Raw genomic sequence first — 17,024 nt, forward strand, 5'->3', positions numbered from 1 at the left:
TACAATATTCCCATCCCTCTCTGTGCTTTGCAATGCTTCACCACACCTCTCTGTGCTTTACAATGCTTCCCTATGCTTTACCAGACCTCTCTGTGCTTTACAATGCTTCCCTGTGCTTTACCAGACCTCTCTGTGCTTTACAATGCTTCCCTATGTTTTACCACACCTCTCTGTGCTTTATTAAACTTTAATGTACTTTTACTGTGTGAAACTTTTATAAAGGGTTAATTTACAATGGTTGCTTTTTAAAAGTTCACCACGGAAAACTTGTACTTTGTGACTATTGTATTTTGATTAAATCAAATTGAAAAGTTGTCACGTGTGTGTGTGTGTGTGTGTGTGTGTGTGTCAGTGTGTGTGTGTGTCTGTGTTTCAGTGTGTGTGTGTGTGTCTGTGTTTCAGTGTGTGTGTGTGTGTGTGTGTGTGTCTGTGTTTCTGTGTGTGTGTGTTTCAGTGTGTGTGTGTGTGTCAGTGTGTGTGTGTGTGTGTGTCCCTACTATTTGTTTGTTTTGGCACCAACATTTTATAAACATTTTTCAAACGTAAGATAATAAAAACATTTTTTTTAAAAAAAACCTTTACTTTTTTTCCCATGAAAGACTTAAAAAGACAATAGGCCAGTTTACATGGGAGATCATTTCACGTGAATCAACAATACACGTGAAACTTTGCAGGGAAAGCTCTTGAAAGCGTCCCAAAATACGGTCTCAGTATTTTACCGTCAAAGTCTCAATTTCTTGTGAGATTCCAGGAAATGCTCGTGAAATCAACGACCATTTACACATGTAAACACGAGTTTCTCGTGAAAATGTTAATCAGCTCGTTCAAATCCTTTCCTAAAGCTGCTATAAAAGTCACATGGGAATACGTAAGTTTCGTATACGTACTATTTTTCTCCGTCTTCACTAGAACTTTGCATAATGCTAATCATAGACTGATCTAAATGCGTTTGTAAAGTATCATACAAGCTGTATTGACTAAGTTTGTTTCAAACTATTACTACTGCATCGTGGGCTTGTGAATTCAAGTGGTTACAGCTACTGTACAGTACTTCAGAATACACTTATAAATAGCTTTGTGTTGTGCACTATGTTTAAATGTGTTTAACTATAATCCCATACAATTTCTCCTAGTTATGTCTGAGCAAAACCTGGGTCCATCCTCCACTTACGTTTGTTGGAGCGAGGAAGAGACTCCGGTGTTAATATCCATAATGGAAGAGTATATGATGAGGCAGATTGATACAATGCGCAACACGAACATTGTTTAACCCACTCGCAAAATAAAATGTGGTGTGGAATTTTCGCGATTTATTTCTTAGGAATCAACACTTAATAATGTCATATCTTGTAACAATTGTAAGTCGCCCTGGATAAGGGCGTCTGCTAAGAAATAAATAATAATAATAATAATAATAATAATAACAACAACAACACTACTTCTCAATGTTCCAATTCTTTATTTAGCAGAAGCAGTCATATACGTACAGCGCAAATGAGGATGCTATATTTGGTATAAAGAGATACAAAAGAAGCTAATGAAACAAAAATGTGATACAAAATAAAAGCACACCGTCGGGTTACAAAAATAAAGATAGCCGTGCATTTCTAGCAGGACCCTCTTCGTACCGCTGTTGTACAATTCTTGCTGGAGGTTGAGGTAGCCGTCCCTCTGCTTGCCTGAGCACCTCCTTACAGTCCTGGCACAGATTGAGCAGGATACAGTAGGCTGTGATAATTTGGGGGACAAGCTCGTGGTTCACTTCAGTAGTATCCGCCCCCTCCCTTACAATTGCTCAAACACCTGTTCAACGACCACTCGGATTTAGCCCAATTTAATTATTAATAAAGACCCAAGATTTTTTTTCCCTAATTTCACCTGCAATGCTTTTACCAACCACCAGAGGCCACTGCTGTGCTGTCAGAAATGCAGCGCAAGAGCACCACCTGTTGGTGCATTAGCAGAACTGCAGCAGCCCAAACCTTGTACTGCCAAAGTACAACGATACACAATATATTTTTTAAGTCTGGATAATTGCATACAAGTCTTTTTTTTATTTGCTTTCATGAGGAGATTGTAACAGGATAGGATCCTTGATTTAAAAGGGGATACTGCCCAACTCAATTTTAAAAAAAGGTTATATCAAGAATTCAACATCAGACACATCCAGAGTAAAAAAAAAAAAAAAAAATTGGAAATAGAAAATGACTCCCGAGGTAAAAAGGTTACATGTCTTTTCGTTGACATGTTGCTTTAACAAAACGCCTTCAAGGCAGTATTTTAATGAGTTTTATAGCACTGGATTATCTGGCTGAAGTTAAGGTGACACCACAACATTGCCTGTTGCATTTCCCTTGCTATGTAACAGCGTTTGCCGTCATGCAGAGTTGTTCTGGGTTCAGTTACCCTCATATCCACTCATCCTTTGTTCTCTAAAATCTGCCTTAACTGGCTTTGAGCTTATTTGGAGAATCCGAAGGGCTGGGACTGAACAGCCGCCCTCATTCCAAATCACGTGACGCCCCACCTGCACTACATTTACACAGGCAGTAGGTGGGGCTGGCAGAGTTGAAAGGTCACTCCGTCACATGATTGGAATGCAACGAGGAAGGCTGTTCGGTCCCGGCACTTTGGACTCTCCAGGCAAGCTTAAAGCCAGGTTATAAAGGCAGATTTAGAGAAAAAGTATACTGAATATGGGAGCAACAGAAACCCACATCCACTCGGAATGGATTGCAGACACCAGAAGGGAAACATACTGTTAAAATGACAATGAAGCCCTTTACTAAAGAACGATGGAAGCGAATTAAAAACGCCAGCCTCTCAGCAGTAGCTCTCAGTGCACTGGGCCGTGATGCTGCCCTCCCCTGCTCCACTTGTGCTGGGGGGCAGGCAGTCCAGTCTTTTGGGGGGCTGCTTGCGAGTGGAGATGTAACAGAAGGACTTGCCCTTCCTGGCTCCGGAGTGGTGGTGCTGTGGACCGGAGGACGAGTTGTCGGAAGAGCTGTGGGACTCTGTGTTGGCATCGAGCTGCTGCTGGGAGGCAGACTGGTACAGGGGCCCGTGGTGACAGTGCCCGTTCTCCGCGCCCCCTGCCCTCGGCTTGCCGGCGTCCCCCTGTGGCATTTTGCTGCAGGAGTTGCGGTGCTCCTCCAGCAGGCTTGCGCCCAGATTGCGCCTCTGCCATTTCTTCCTGATCTCCGACTGCACCTGTCAGCACACAGAAAAGAGGAGTCAGTCACATTCCTCTCCAGTACCTCGTTTCCACCGAGTTTATTTGCCTGCAGAGCTGTGGGGTTGTTTACAACTGTGGTTGTGAAATTGGGAATGCACAACGTAACAAGATGTAGAAGACTTCAAATCCATTGTCTCCTCTCTCATTCGCGAGTTCTGAAGCAATTCATTTGGAATTCAGCTCCCTGTTATATCACGTGGATTTGATTACCCGCATTCATTCCATGTTCCTTTGTAATAAATGATGTTGATCACATTTATGAATGTGTGGCCATCATTTTAAAAAGTGTTACCAAAAAATTCTACAAATAAAAGAAAAAAGTTTAGTATTACAAAAAAAAAAAAATTTAACAAAAAAACAAAAAAGTGATAATGGAGTGTGTTTTCTCCCTGTGTTTCCCCTGCAATTGCCTCAGCTGTTTTCTGTTTTTACCCCGCCTGTGCTGCATATTTTGGAGGGGTTTGTGCCGTGTTGTTCTTACCTCAGTGTTGATAAAGCAGTACAGAATGGCAACCAGCAGCCCCTACAGGATAAAGGATAAAGATTGAGAACAGTAACTTATCCAGATCACACACAGTCCTCCACTAACCTCCAAAACAGACCCCAGTTACAGCTGTGACCAAAAAGTTTTGTGTCACCTAGATTTAGGATTGAAGTTATTTATTTTAAAAGAACATCATTTAAATCCAGGGTAATGCAAAACTTTGCCACAGCTGTAGAATTGTACAATGATCGCACTTCAGGGGAGACGTCATATTCGTACTGCGATGATGATGATGATGATTACCTGGAAGGAGTTGAGGAAGAGCTCGAAGAAGAACTTGACGTTGCGCAGCGTTCCTTTGGCTTGCTCCTCTGTGAGCAGAGCGAACACCACCTCGTGAATCCCCAGGAGAGGAATGAGGGTGAGGGTCGACTTCGCCAGCCTGCCAACACACCAGAGAGTGACTTACACCACAACACACCCCGACACAGAGGGACTTACACCACAACCCAACCCAACAAAGCGACTTACAAAACACAACCCAACACACCAGAGAGTGACTTACACCACAACCCAATCCAACCCAGCAAAGCGACTTACAAAACACAACCCAACACACCAGAGTGACTTACACCACAACCCAACAGAGCGATTTACAAAGCAGCACAACCCAACACACCAGAGAGTGACTTACACCACAACCCGCCCCGACACAGCAGAGTGACTTGCACCACAACTCAGGCTAGATCACGGATGAAAATAAGATTCCCATGGCACAGTAGATGACACCATTCCTGGTTTTTACTAGGAGTTTAAGAAGACACACTTGAGCTTGCTACCTGTACACACTGTGGGCGAGCAAGTTTGTACTAAAACCTGGAATGGGTGAAACTGCTGTGCAATAAGAGTCTTATTTCCATCCCTGCTGACTAACTTCCAACACAACCCAACCCAACTTGAGAACCTTCCCAATGTTGTCATTTTAATTTCTGTAAACTGCAGCACTTCATTGCTCGATTCTAAACTTGTTTTGCTGGTACCCGGTTTGAAAAGCTTTCCTGCAACACACTGCCCCTAGTGGACATGCAAGGAACACCACATTGGTTCTAGTATCAATGCAGCAAGGAAAGAGGTCAATGGGTAAACTCTGAATAAAAGGTACATGTGTATCTGGGAGCTCTACTGAGTCTGCAGTGCTTTGAATTTCAGTCCCCAGGAAACAAACTCAAAAGAGAATCTAAACCTGCAAGGTCATTATGTAGCCAAGACAGCCTTTAACTGTAAACACCCACCTGAATTTGTAATCCGTGTACCTCATCTGATGTGCTCGGAGCTTGGAGATGAGAATATGTATAATCTGGATGAATATGAAAAAGTTGATCTGCAATCAAAAAGCAAAAAAAAAAAAAAGTGAAGTTGAGGTTAATTCAGAAGGAAGGAAGGAAAAAAGATTGCAAGACAAAATATAAATCATTTATTTTAAAATTGCAATTATTATTTATTTATTTATTTTTTTAAAGATAGCTGTTGTAATTTTATTTTGTGTGCTTCTTTACACACTGCATACTCACCATGCAGCTACCCAGAGCTACAGCGTCGGAGGACAACGCAGCTCTGGGCAGCTTACAGGCAAGCCCGCAGGCGCCCGGCCAGACTACAGGGGTTGCTGGTGTGCGGTGAGCCGAGGACACCTTGGCCGACCTAGCCCTCCCTTCCCCTGGGCGGCACTCGGCCAATTGATCACCGCCACCTGGGAGCTCCCGTCCTCGGTCGGCAAAGGAATAGCCAGGACTCGAACCTGCACTCCACGCGGAGCTCCTTTTCTGGATGCGCCACTCAGGAGCCAGCTGTTGTAATCAACAAATTCGTGCACATGTTTTCCTCCCCCCCTTCAAAAGAGTCCTTTTCTCTATTCCAAATTTGGTAAAAATAAGTGTCCCCCCCATCCATATAAGGAGTGTCTCGTCCGGCTGACATACTCTGTGGCAGAACTACAAGACACCCTGAAGAACAGGCATTGACAAGCTGCCTTCAAGCACATCTGCAGAAAGGAATGAGGTGGAGGACACCACACCTTACAGTTAAACTGGCTGAATAATCATTATCATTAGTGATGAGAAGCATGGGAGAAAAACAAAAACACCTAGCAAGATGACAGTTGTAGATCGCTCAGTTACTGCAGTACAGCTGTTCTATATACACAGCAAAAAGAAAGAAACATGAATTTACCAGAATAGCTACCAGTATAGGACAGCGTATAATCCACCAATAGGACATGTTCTCATTTATTTCCCAGCACCTTAGACAAAAGGAAGATAACAGTCAGTGTTACACAGACATAACATTCCTTGACGCATACGTGCACATCATGGCAACAGTGACTGTTCAAGATTACGTTCAACTATGAAACTGCTATTGCAAAAATTGAATATCTTCTCTCAAGCTGAGGGAACACAAGCCCCTATGTGGCTTGGAACTTTGTTTCAGGCCACTGCACAGCACACCAGGCAGGGAGACTTGGGGTAGGATTGTGCTCGAGTGACCAATAACAGCTAGAAGACACTATTTGGCAGGGGCAGTATTTAGCACCTAAAGGTGCCAAATATTGCCAGGAGACTATTTGGCAGAGGCTGTATTTGGCATAACACCGGAACCAGGTCTCAAGCCAGTGTTCCTGAAACAGTGGTTTCGTGTTCCATTAGCAGCAGCCAAAAGAGAAAATCTTCACCAATCTCTGTTCATTTATTAAGCAGCTTTCCTGATGTTTGCAAAAACGTGACAGATGTGCAGACAGACAGACGCCCCCACACAGGTGTACATGTGCATACTTCATCTGCTGAAAAGGTGTATGAATAACAAAAAGTACATTTATACATGCTGACTGTGTCAAAGACATTCAGATGAGACATTTAAATGAAAATACAACTGTATGCCGTTTCTTATAAAACGAGCCCCACAAATATACTGGTAAAAACGCAGACGCAATAAGTCCAGACCACAGAAGTTTTGGTAGAGATTGTATTATGGCTACTGTTCGTGTTACTGTCTGATAAACTATATTACAGCCTCTTAATTCATGTCTCATTTAATTTGAATGCCTATTACCATGTGTAAGGCTATTACATTATGAAATAATTGCAGATTGTTTAAAAAAGATTAAGCATCCCAAGCATTCTGCCCTCATTGCTGCAGGATTTTGAGCATTTGAGGATACTGATGCAATTCAGCAAGCAAGCAAAGAAACACATGCATAGAAATCATAATTTGGACTGGAAAATGTAAAATCTTACTGAGTATCTTCATAAAGGTGTCTGACCACAACCCAGGGAACTACAAACAAAACTGGGGTTCCTGAAAAAAAAAAAACCACAACACTTCAAAGCTCTGTTCAATGCTACATTAAATGCATGACTGATTGGCTGACCGGCTTGTTTACTTTAGCTAGTTTTAAGTGTCTACAGGCACACAAGCTTCTTCCCTCCTTGAAGCTTACTGGCCACTCAAATGTGATACAAACCGACAGACAGTTACCTCCCTGCTACTACCTGTGTACAGGGATGGACATATGATCATCATTTGATCCGTTCCTGGTTTTAAGACAAGCTTGATTAGCCACAGTGCATAGGTAACTCAAGTGTGTCTTACTAAACTCATAGTAAAACCAGTTATGGATTATTATTATTATTATTATTATTATTATTATTATTATTATTATTATTATTATTATTTATTCCTTAGCAGACGCCCTTATCCAGGGCGACTTACAATCGTAAGCAAATACATTTCAAGTGTTACAATACTGCTACTAAGTCTTTCAATGCTGCTTCTCATGCAATACATATTAAAGTCACCAGACTGAAAGAAAGACCAATTGCTTTTTAAAAATATGTTGGGTCCCTCCAGTTTAGTAAGAGGCGCCGGAGCTTGTTACCTATACACACTGTGGCTAATGAAGCGTGCAGTAAAACCTGGAATGGGTGACACTGCTGTGCAGGTCTTATTGCCATCCCTGAACTTTGCCATAACGTCGGCATCGTTCACAAAAGGTAAAACGTGAGATCTATGAAATTATGGCCACCACAAGGGTTGGGGTCAATTCTTGTTTTTTCAATGCCAATTCCACCGAAAAAAAAAAAAAAAAAAAACACCCACACACAATTATCTATTCCATCAAAGGAAGTGGAATTGAAGTTGATATCTTCGAGACATAATAATTGCTGCAATTGCTCAACGGCTTCCATTCAGAAGCCACGCTAATTAAGTAAAAAACAGTGACTTCAGTTTAAAACATTTGTCGCCACCGTGAGAAGCTCGTTTTAACAGAACACCGCCGAGTGCAATTTTGATCAATGACGTGTTGGAATTGATTTTTAAAAAAGAATTGATAAAAACAGAACATTGACCCCACGTCTGGTAGCGGCGACGCACACAAGAAATTACTCTGTTATCCGTAACCCCTTTAGCAGGGAGGGAAGGCAGGGAGGGAAGGCGCGCTCACCCCAGCCGATGAACAGGTAACATCTAAAGTAGCTCTTCTCTGAGAACACCATCACCACCAGCAGGTTGTGAAGGTACAGCCCCTCCACCAGCAGCCAGTAGTAGTTCACACCAACACAGTATTGCATGAGCACCTGGGCCAGCCTGCAGCCCGTCAGAGCCTGGCCACCAGGGGGAGACAGAGAGCCAGTCAGCATACACGGGACACAACAAATAAAAGGAGTTGCGTTCTTCAAGCTAGACTAAGACACTTGAGCACTGAAAATGTTCTAGTGAGTCTGTGGATACCTGGTTGCTCAGCATGATGGTCGGGTCCCCGTGATCTCTCAGTTCTCTGGTCTGTCTCAGCAGCAGGACGTCCCGTGTGAGGATAGAGATCGCTCTCAACATGAAGGAGGCAAACAGGTTGCTGTGGATGTTGTTCCTAGTGCATCTCAGCTTTCTGCGAAATTATGTTTTTTTTTCCTAAATGAAAACGTGCTATGATTCAAGTGCATGCTTATATGTATGCAAGTGTGTGTGTGACTGTACAGTAACTGTATAAAATACATACATCAATGTAATCAGTGTTCTCATCAAAAGCAATCTATTGGGTGATTAGAAAGGAGGTTTATCACATCAGCGCACCATATCATTGATGTGATAATCTTACTTTCTAAAGCACCCTGTACTTTTTCCCTTCACTCACGAGAGCACAATTACTGTTGCCCTTGAAAAGTCTATATTATTGAATTAAAACTCACTATTTTAGTAATTAGCCACAACTTTTCGGCTTCTGCCACCTTCACACTGATGTTGCTGTTTAAGTTGTAGCTAATTACTAAAAAAACAGCAAGTTTTCCGTTTGTCAATGACTGGATCACTATATAAGTCATCCGATAGTTTGTAACGGATGGAAATGACACCTTATTATTAAAATCAGCTATACCAGTCAATAATTCTTATTTAACTATATATTCTAAGAAAGTACCGGTGACCGTGTGTGATACTAGCGGATTTTCACAGCACTCTGCATGATTCTATATCCGCTGTACTCGGCAATGACTCGTCAGTGGGATTACAGACAGGTTTGAGTGTGAAGGATTGGGGTGCGTGCAGGGTTTACCTGAATGACAAGAGGATTGCGAGCGCCAGCGTCAGAGCTCCGAGAGATAGCGAATACCCGACTGTGTACATGACCCGGAAATAGGCCAGGAGTCTCATCTGCTCCTCCTGAAATCAGAAAACAAATATACCAGCATTTCATCTCAACAACACTGACTTTTAAAATCAGAGGGAACGCGAAGCCACTTTGCGGCTTGGAACTTGGTTTCTGGAGACTAGGTTTCAGGCCACTGCACGGCACACCTGGGGAGACTTGGGGTTTGATACAGCAACCTCAGACTTTGTCTCCTGGAACCAGGTTTCAAGCCGCTGTTCCTGAAAAAGTGTCTGTGTTCCCTCAGCTTAAAGGATTGGGGGCTTTATACTTCATTGTTTTTCTAAATTCAGGTTGGATAAAAGTGTCTGCTAAATAATAACAATGCCTGAAGGACTACGGAATCCTTTGGTTTTTCCAGGATACCTGTGCTTTCCGGAGACTGTCGTCCAATTCACACTGGGAAAAGTCTCTCAAGGGATATCCGGAGCTGTTAATGAGCCACTGACCGTCCGAGCCGCAGTACCAGAAGACAAAGCCATTCCGAACTGAAGCCAGGCAGACAGAGGAGAGATAAAATCGTTACAATGTAGTTATAACCATGATGCATGATATAACCCTAACCCTTTCCTGATACAATTGTCTACTTACCTACAGCCTGCAAACAGTTATGCACATTAGGTGCATTGTAACTATGTATAATAACATTGCAATTATGTGCAAGTACATGTGTATTTAAGTAAATACAATGCAAATTGGAATGTGAGGGCAGCAGTGACAGTACAATATGATGGGACAGTCCTGGTGTGTGTACGAGTTATTGGCGAGTTCTCTGGTGCGTGCCAGCAGTGCGTTTCTATTAGCGTTACCAATACCTCACTAAAGGGATTACCTTGGTCGTGCCAGGGCAGATACCATGGGCAGGGTACCTTCGCTGTGGTGTTGGGCAGACCATCGCTCCAGCAAGCATACATGTCAAACGTGCGGTTACAAAACACACCTGCGGGGGAGAAACCAACACAGAGTCACAAACCATGTGTCTGATCATGCCTGCTGCTCGGTCTGGGAACATCATGTTTTGCGACACTTTGCTGCCTGTTCACTGTATTTTAAAACTGCTTGGAATTGTATTATTAAAAGAAAAATGTAATACAATTAATTTGAACAGTAGTCTGTGCTTCTGAAATACACTGGATTTATCCACAGTGGTAATGTGTAACTGGAGGGAGCACCCTTTCTCTTAAGGGGGGCGAGGATGGGAGAGAGGGAGGGAGGGAGCAGTTCAATTCTCAAACCTCTCTTGGACCGGAGGGAGCACCCTTTCTTTTATTATTATTATTTATTTCTTAGCAGACGCCCTTATCCAGGGCGACTTACAATTGTTACAAGATATCGCATTATTTTTACATACAATTACCCATTTATACAGTTGGGTTTTTACTGGAGCAATCTAGGTAAAGTACCTTGCTCAAGGGTAGAGCAGCAGTGTCCCCCACCTGGGATTGAACCCACGACCCTCCGGTCAAGCGTCCAGAGCCCTAACCACTACTCCACACTGCGTTTATAGGGGTGAGTGAGGGAGTTCCGTGTCCCTGCCTGCCCTGGCCTCTCACCTGGTGGGTAGGGATCGTACATCATCTTCTTGTGACACTCCAGGTGATATCGCTTCCATTCCTCCAGAGTGTCCTTCAGCATCTTCCCCGCTGCAATCTTAAAGAGAGTCGAAGTGATCCCACATTACGAACCATTTCAAGAACCTTTTCTTGTTTTGAAATGAACACAACGAATACTGCTTCTTAAATGCAATTACGAGTTTCTGATAAGCACCAATTACTATGAGATGGCCGAACCAGAATTGCTTTCCCCCCACCCCCCCACCAGACAATAAAAAAAAAGACAAGCTGGGACGTGTCAAAATCACAAATACGTGAAGAGAAGCCTTACCGACAGCTGCACTGCTGGGGAAAGAGCTATTACTTTGCTGGTATTGATATTCCTGTCTAATGACCATAGTTTATCAGGCATGGCAATCACATGCCCTTCACTCAAACCTACCATAGGGAGTTTATTATTATTATTATTATTATTATTATTATTATTGTTTTGCTTTTCATAATAACCCCCTGGCATTCCTTTGGCAGAAGGTCTTGTGCACAGTTTTGTGGGCAAGCGTTAATGCTTCACGTCCCATTGCTTTTGAAGTCTAATCTACCCATTCTGTCAGTCTTGTTCTGTCTTGTAGATTTAGGAGTGCTTTTCTTTAAAGACTTAAATAGAAAAGCTTGCTACAACAGTGTCAATTGAATATGGTTTTAATTCTAACATTTAGCAGTTCTGTTTACAATCCATTTTTAATCAGCTTTTATTAACACCTATAAAAATAATGTGATATCTTGTAACAATTGTAAGTGGCCCTGGATAAGGGCATCTGCTAATAAATAAATAGTAATAATAATAATAATAATAATAATAATAATAATAATAATAATAATAATAATAATAATAATAAACAGAGTACACGTGGTAATGTGTGTGGAGCTATTTATGTTACTTTTGTATGAATTATAATTGCAATTACTGCAGCATAAAATTGTAGTTGCAACAAAACAGCATTGTAACTGCAATTGCAATTTCAGCAAATGCTGCTGCTGTAAGGGTAATTGACCGCAGCGCTCCCCGGACTCACCTCGGAGCTCCACAGCACTGAGACAGTGAGCAGGTGGATGACGTGAGCGCCCCACATCTCTGCGCCTCATTACAGGAGGGACCGGTCAGTCTCGGGAGCTCTGCAGGGACGCATGGTCTCAGCACAGGAGTCTCAACCCCAGCCGCTCAATCGTAGATCTCAGGGCTTCCCATCCTACTGCAAGGAAATAGAGCGACAATATGGCGTCACGACGCATTATGAATCACGATGGTCCTGATCGGCTAATTGTATGAAACTTAAGATTAAACTTAACCAGGGACAATTTTGTCAAAAGACACAAATTGAACAAGTTGGGGTATTTAACGAGTGTGTATTCATACCAACCATAAAAACACACTTACTCCGCATTCAAGAACCGCAGTGTGCTGGTGGTCTTGCGTCACGATACAAACAATGCAGACCTCTATTATGATACATCATGTAAAGAAAGGATCATGATTCATCGATACAACATGAATCACTCCACCCCCATCTACTTTCCTCCCCCTTTATTATGTGAAAAGGATAATGAGACTCAAGTTTGCATTCAACCAAAACGTATAGCTTGTGACAAACACGTTTAAGTCCACTCACAATCCGACGAGATCAGTGTAATCTGTACTATACTAAAAATGTCTAGTATTTTTTTTATATGACTTACACTTTTGTATTTCATCCAAGAACCAGTAAACACTCAGTTAAAATAATACACACAGCTATAAGTGTTTTCCGGATTTAGATGACTGATATTTCTACAGTTGCTCTGTGACTCATTTTTGACAGCGTAGATCGCATTACAAGTCATTTCCGATGACCGGGGTTAAATTAGATATACAGTACTGTATTGAAAAACTTACAAAAACAAACACACAAAAAAAAAAAATAATAATACACAACAGCGATCCGAGTAGAGCTCTGAGGCACGCCAGGATGAGATGCAGTGAAGTGTACTGTTACGAGAGGAGGGGCTGGGTGCCAGGAGTTTTTGGGATCCAGTCCTAGCTCAGACTCCTGTTTATTGACTGCATGACCTTGGAAAATAAATGGGACCTTCTTCTCACACAGCTGTTAAACTCTGGAGCACCGGCAGGGATTCAGTCTCTGATACATGCTGGAGCCAAGGGTTTAAAATCAATTGGTTATCACGGGCTTGCTGAATCTTTATACCTCCGACTGTATCATTGATGGAAAAACAAAAAGGAGGCATAGTCCATTAATGCACAAGCCATTAAGAGACAAAGAGGGGATAGGCACCTAAACCGAACTGCTCCCTCCCTCACCTCCCTAAGAGAAAGGGTGATCCCGCCAGTCCAGGGCAGGCTTGAGGCATGAGACCTGAACTGCTCCCCCCCTCGCCCTCCTAAGAGAAAGGGTGCTCCCGCCAGTCCAGGGCAGGCTTGAGGCATAGAGACTGAACTGCTCCCTCCCTCGCCCTCCTAAGAGAAAGAGGGCTCCCTGCAGTCCAGTCCAGCCTTGAAATCATCTTTTCTTCTCAAATGGAATTTGTTTCAGATATAATTATAACTGAAGGAGGCGACGTCTAAAGAGACAAATCCATCCAATCTCAATTTAAGCATGCAGAAGACACCAACACAAACACTTGGGGTTCTGTTTACTTCTGCTGGCTGTGTCATGAATTCACACCCTCTTACTCGCCCACCAGGGGATTGCGAGAAGTATTCATTCGTGTATGAATGCCAGCCTTGTACATGTGAACAACGTCTTGTGTTAGAGTAATGAACACATGTCATTAAATCCCTGAGGGGCTGAACTCAAAATGAAGCGACTTCAGAACTCAGAGGAAGGACAGAAGATAGTAAGGTATTATTCCTGTTGGATTCGTTATGAATCGGAGGCCGTTAATTAAACGTATTACCACTGGTCTCCTTGGGAATCTTTCATTATTACATTCCAATAACAGACAATTGAGAAATAAACAAAAAAAAAGGAGATCGCTGGTTCTGAAGTACCCGCCCTAGTTAATTGGAATAACGCAGTGCCGCGTTCACAACAATCCATCATTAATAGTCTCTCATCGTTTGGTTTTACATCATTTGTTTATTTGTTTTGCTACAGAGATAACCACTTAGGAAATTAAAGAGAACATAAATATAGAGCCTAATTAACTCAGAGCGTACTCCTAAATAATAAACCACACAACTGGGCACGCCATGGGTTCAAACAAAAAAATAGATAATATTATTTATTCAAGATTTAAACTCTGAATGTGCTGGGTTCTCAAATCTTCATATACATCAGAACAAGGGACAGGAAAAAAAGGAATCAAACTTAAGGGACTTTGTGGTTTCTTACTTGTTTCAGATATGTAAATCGGTATTTAAAATACGGTGCCAGTAACAATTTGACATGGACTTGGTCCATCGTAATAAAACGGCAACAACCGTGAAATTCCCAAGCGTCCACAATAGCCCGTAATTTGTAGCCACTGTACACAAACCACTCAATAAATTAGTCCTGTTGGTCATTCGGGTTAAAGAACAGAGTTGCTAAATAGAGGGTACATTAGTTCGGTCTATTTATTGTCGTTGCTGCAGTGCCAAGTGAAAAGCATGTTTCCCCAAGCATTGCAAAATAATTAGCTACGAGTAGAGAGAAGTTCACAAATCTAATATGTGAACAAAGATCAACTACTGGAAACGATGCCAAAGGTCCTTCTGTCCAGGGCAGGCTTGAGGCATGGAGACTGGACTGCTCCCTCCCTCCCTCACCCCCTCAAGAGAAAGGGTGCACCCTCCAGTCCAGGGCAGGCTTGTAGACGCTGTATCACTGCATCCCTAGAGGATACAGAACTATCAAACGCTTGCTCAACCTTGCAGCAGGTCACTCGAATGCATGTGGAACATTTATTGAAGGCTGGTACAATCTATGACATTGCACCAACTGCTAGAATTCTCCAAGTGCTTAGTTCTGGACGGGTTCCATGCGCTGCGTTTGATATTACCTCCGAGTCCCTCGAAATCCCTTCGTAACAGCGTCTCGGGTGCCAGCAGCGGTAAGGAGACGAAAGCAATCTCTGCACTGATAAAACAGATGTCCTGAGACATTAAACACCTCCACAGGTTGAAATTAAATACCCAACGTGCCAGGGGAAAAAAAAGACACCTTTCTGAGCATTAAATCACCTTCTAAGAGTCTACAGCACTGGGGGGTTATCGACTCAACTACATCGGAAACGCAAAACAAAAAAATGACCAAATGTTAATTATACTGAAAAGGCATTGCAAGAAATATAAATTGTATTTCGACTGTATCCTGTAAAAACTATACCTGAAACCGTATGGGGATGGCGCATCTGTAATGCAGTATACATATCACAACGGGACGACAAAAATGTGTCTATTGTTTATTTTTCTGTAACCAAACATAAAACAAATAAAATAGAACCAAGCTAAAACACATGCTACACATTATAAAGATGCAGTCCTTACCTTTGAAGACTTCCAGGTTTTACACTGCGCTGAAAAAACAATGCACACGTAATAATATCCCGTTGAGGAGACAGACGGAAAGTAAGGAGAATAATGAAGCTCCCAATAAAAAATAAATAAAAAAATGAGCGACTACCGAATCTCCTTCTTCAGTAGATTGGTGCAATATGGCGAGAAACTTTGAAGAGCAACTGTGTTTTATGAAGAGGGAAAAGCTAGTTTAGCGGCACTGTTCAAGTCCCATACAGTCATGTTAGTTTTTTTGTTTTTTTTACACCAGCAGCAGAAGTAGGCTACTATCTCTTGCGAAGGCACAGTTGGTTAGAGCGTTCAGCTCATTGCGTAACGCTATCTTCTTACTGGATGCTAAGCACGCATAAACCCAGGGGCGGACACAATGGGGGGGGGGGGGGGGGCACTGCAGCCCCTCCAATAACCACCTCTAAAATACTAATTTCTGCTTATCAATGTATTGCGTTTGCACTTTGTCACTGACACAAACTGAACGTATTTCCTCATAACGTGCAGTTAAGGACTGCCGTTAAATATAAGGTAATCCACACACAGGCGGCGGGCGCCCGCGAACCCGGGACCTCTCGCATTAAAGCATAGCGCCGATACCGCTCTACAGAAGAGCCGGCTCCCTTGCAAGGAGCGTATATTGGGCTTATGTCTATGTGTGTGATTACGTCACCTACCAGCCCTGCTGCTGCCTTCCCCCCTGTGCGCTACAATACCAAAGGGAAAGCACTTGAAGCAGAGTCAAGAATTTCAATGCAGAGGTCCACAAATGCAGCAAGATTTATTTGTACCACACTGAGCCTATTTTTAACGCTCGGGAATCGGACAATGCAATGTCTTCGTCAGAACTCATGAAGGTCTGTAAAGAACACGACCTGGGACTTCTGTAACCTGATGTATTCGACCTAGTGCTGCTTTTACAACTGCAAGATGTTTCAGTGTTAAAAAGCTCCACAGTGTATGGACTTTCATTGAAATGGCAAGTGAGTGTAATGCTATGTATTTATCAACACAATCACGCAGATGTAACAACTCCCCGCTCACGAGGGCGTATACAGGAACAGCAAACACCTGCCTTTAATCCCAAAATATCACAGAATGTATCGAGCGACTACGCTAACGCAGTGCGAGAAGACAAAGAAAAATCCTGGGATACCTTTAAGATCTTTTATTCAGCAAACAGCAGTAACAAGGTCGCCAAGAAAAAAAAAACTAACAAAAAAACACAATTAATTTTAGAAGACGTTTGTTTGTTTTTTTAAATCCTAAAGTAGCCACACATTGTTTAAAATGTACTTGTATAATGAGAACAATTCTATTCACATGCAAGTAAATTTGACTTCAAACGGGTAAAAAGTTTCACATCAATGGGTCATGTATTAAACAAAAGTTCCAGAGCAACAACGAATAAAAGGGAAGGCACATTTTTATGAAATAGTGAAACAAAATAGTACTAATAGAAAGCAAAAAACCGCGGTCTATACACACACACAATGTCCGTGCAGGGGAGGGAA

General features: G+C 42.4%; 1 protein-coding gene across 2 annotated transcripts; it reads right to left on the reverse strand.

The window, feature by feature from the left end:
• Nucleotides 1-1,439: 1,439 nt before the first annotated feature.
• On the reverse strand, nt 1,440-15,855 carry LOC117415155 (gastric inhibitory polypeptide receptor). 2 transcript variants are annotated; one of them, XM_059026654.1, is made up of 15 exons: nt 15,490-15,855; nt 12,041-12,217; nt 10,968-11,064; nt 10,247-10,354; nt 9,781-9,902; nt 9,322-9,428; nt 8,505-8,658; nt 8,218-8,377; nt 7,010-7,070; nt 5,949-6,018; nt 5,291-5,566; nt 5,012-5,100; nt 4,023-4,161; nt 3,717-3,758; nt 1,440-3,210 (listed from the first exon to the last, which is right to left on the reverse strand). In XM_059026654.1, the coding sequence occupies exons 2-15, from the start codon at nt 12,095-12,097 to the stop codon at nt 2,824-2,826; spliced, it is 1,869 nt and encodes a 622-aa protein (XP_058882637.1). In that variant the 5' UTR covers nt 12,098-12,217; nt 15,490-15,855; the 3' UTR covers nt 1,440-2,823. The 2 variants fall into 2 exon arrangements, with proteins under 2 accessions (XP_058882637.1, XP_033881037.1); XM_034025146.3 differs by lacking the exon at nt 5,291-5,566 and having other exon boundaries at nt 15,490-15,850.
• Between the last annotated feature and the right edge of the window lie 1,169 nt (nt 15,856-17,024).

Source organism: Acipenser ruthenus, chromosome 7, assembly GCF_902713425.1.
Source record: "Acipenser ruthenus chromosome 7, fAciRut3.2 maternal haplotype, whole genome shotgun sequence".
Classification (NCBI taxonomy): domain Eukaryota; kingdom Metazoa; phylum Chordata; class Actinopteri; order Acipenseriformes; family Acipenseridae; genus Acipenser; species Acipenser ruthenus.

Coding starts and splice junctions, on each gene's coding strand:
- LOC117415155 (XM_059026654.1), bottom strand. CDS start 12,097: ATGTGGGGCGCTCACGTCATCCACCTGCTCACTGTCTCAGTGCTGTGG. Junction 6,019..7,009: donor CACCTTTATGAAGATACTCA/GTAAGATTTTAC, acceptor CTTTTGTCTAAG/GTGCTGGGAAATAAATGAGA. Junction 3,759..4,022: donor TCTTCCTCAACTCCTTCCAG/GTAATCATCATC, acceptor TTTATCCTGTAG/GGGCTGCTGGTTGCCATTCT.